Genomic DNA, 1,717 nt, shown 5'->3' with positions numbered 1-1,717 from the left:
CTCTGGGTTGGCTCCCCTAACCCTTCTCTGCTCCCAGCCCGTGTTGACCAGCACAGGCTGGAGGGGCCTCCCCTCCGCCTTCTGTATCTGCTGTCTGCGAACATCACTGCCATGGTCTCCGTGACTGATCCGGCTCCCCTCTACTGTGGCCTTGGCTTCCCCTCCTCCCCCCACGCTATGCTCTTGCTCTCCTGTCTTTCTGTGGCTGCTCTTGGTCACGTCCCCAGCTCCCTTCCAGTTTTCTCTTGCTAGCCCTAAACTCCCACCTGGCCGGTCCCCCAAGGCAGACTCCTTTCCCCTTCACTGCCCGCAGTGAGAAGGGGCATGGGACCTGCGGATAAGGGAAGGGGGATGCAGGCCTGTGGGGCTCGGGGGTGTACCCTGAGTCTCTTACAAGTGCCTTCAGGGAGCGGGCCCTCTGCTCGCCCGCTGCCATACTTATGCAGGAAGGGGCCCTGTGGCTGCCTCGTGTCAAGAAAAGAGCAGTCGCTCTCAGAATCCCCATCGCCTTCAACCACAGCAAAGATGGCTGCCGTTTTGTAGGCGTGTGCCTGCAAGGAGGTAGGACTCTGCAGTGGCCATAAGATGCCTGCGGGGATATCTGAGACCAGAAGGAGGACCCGCCTCCTAGTCTCCGGTGCATGCCGTTCTTCCTGGCCCTCCACCCCCTGCCACTTCAGAGGAGTTACTGATCGGTGCCCACCCAGTGGCCTGGGAAGAGCACAGGCAGCTGCCAACCGTCTCCTCCCCACCAGGGTGCCCCTGCGAGGCCGCGAGGGGCCGCTTCTTCCTCTGAGGCTCTGGGGGAGTGGGTGTCTGTCTCCACGAGGCCTGGCACATAATGTGAAGACGGAATGCCCAGTTCTTACTGTTCAGGTTTGATGTGGAATCACAGCTGCAGTGATATATATTTTTATCAGCGCTTGGTTGGTTTTAAAGTGCACGCTATTTTATTATCTTGTTCTGAATAAAATGTATTTACTCAGAGTCTGGATTGCTTTGGCGTCTCCCTCTGCTGCTAAGACCTGCTGCTTCTGTAGTGTAGCTTCTCGAATTCTCCCTGTGGGGGCGGTGTCGGGCTGGTAGGAGGGGAAGGAGTGAAGGCTGGCAGGTTCCAGGTACCTTCCCTCCAGGAGTGAGGAAGGAGGAGGGCCGGCCACTACCGCAGAACTTCCAGAACTGTCCCCGGAGAGTGTGTGTGGTGGTGGTGGGGGGGGGAACCCCTCCCGTAGTGTGCTGTAGGGTCATGACTGGGCCAACCTGGAGGAGACTTCTCCGCCCCCCGCCCCACTGGGGACTCGTGTCAAGGCTCTCAGCCTGGCCCAGAGACGCTCGTTTATTTGTAGTCTGCCCCGGAATATCCGTGCAGCCGGAGCCCCTGCCAAAACCTCCTGGCGGGGCGAGACCCTCTGGTGGGCCTGCCCCGGGAGCGTGGGTGGCCCTCGCCCTTCCTCGGGCCTCTCCGGGTGGGGCTGGGCGTGAAACCGAGCTCTCGGCACCTAGAGCCCTTCCTCCACCGAGGTGGCTCAGGGCTCGGTCGGGGCAGGCCTAGGAGGTTGGTGTCCGGCCCCCTCCCTCTCCGCCCTGGCGGCTTGGTCCCGAGCCCCGGGTTCTGGGCCTGCCTCGGGTCAGATGCCTTCACAGGTGGCCTGCCCGGGGTGGGGCGAGGCGGCGGAAGTGGCTCTCCCCGCTCGGTCCGAGGCGGCCGAGGGGCCCT

At 62.3% G+C, this 1,717-nt stretch overlaps 1 protein-coding gene across 1 annotated transcript in view; it reads left to right on the top strand.

Moving 5' to 3' along the window:
• The window catches only part of TMEM109 (transmembrane protein 109), a 3,569-nt gene extending 2,773 nt beyond the window's left edge, over positions 1-796 (top strand). The window contains exons 4-5 of the mRNA XM_021707563.1: positions 447-561; positions 681-796. Coding sequence (XP_021563238.1) covers positions 447-561; positions 681-796 — 231 coding nt within the window. The remainder of the gene's footprint in view (positions 1-446; positions 562-680) is intronic.
• Positions 797-1,717: the final 921 nt, after the last annotated feature.

The sequence above is a fragment of the Carlito syrichta genome, unplaced genomic scaffold (genome assembly GCF_000164805.1).
Source record: "Carlito syrichta isolate Samal-C Ts95f unplaced genomic scaffold, Tarsius_syrichta-2.0.1 Scaffold120490, whole genome shotgun sequence".
NCBI classification, from domain to species: Eukaryota; Metazoa; Chordata; class Mammalia; order Primates; family Tarsiidae; genus Carlito; species Carlito syrichta.
The sequence above is the reverse complement of the archived record's forward strand: the minus strand, read 5'-3'. Positions and strand labels throughout refer to the sequence as shown.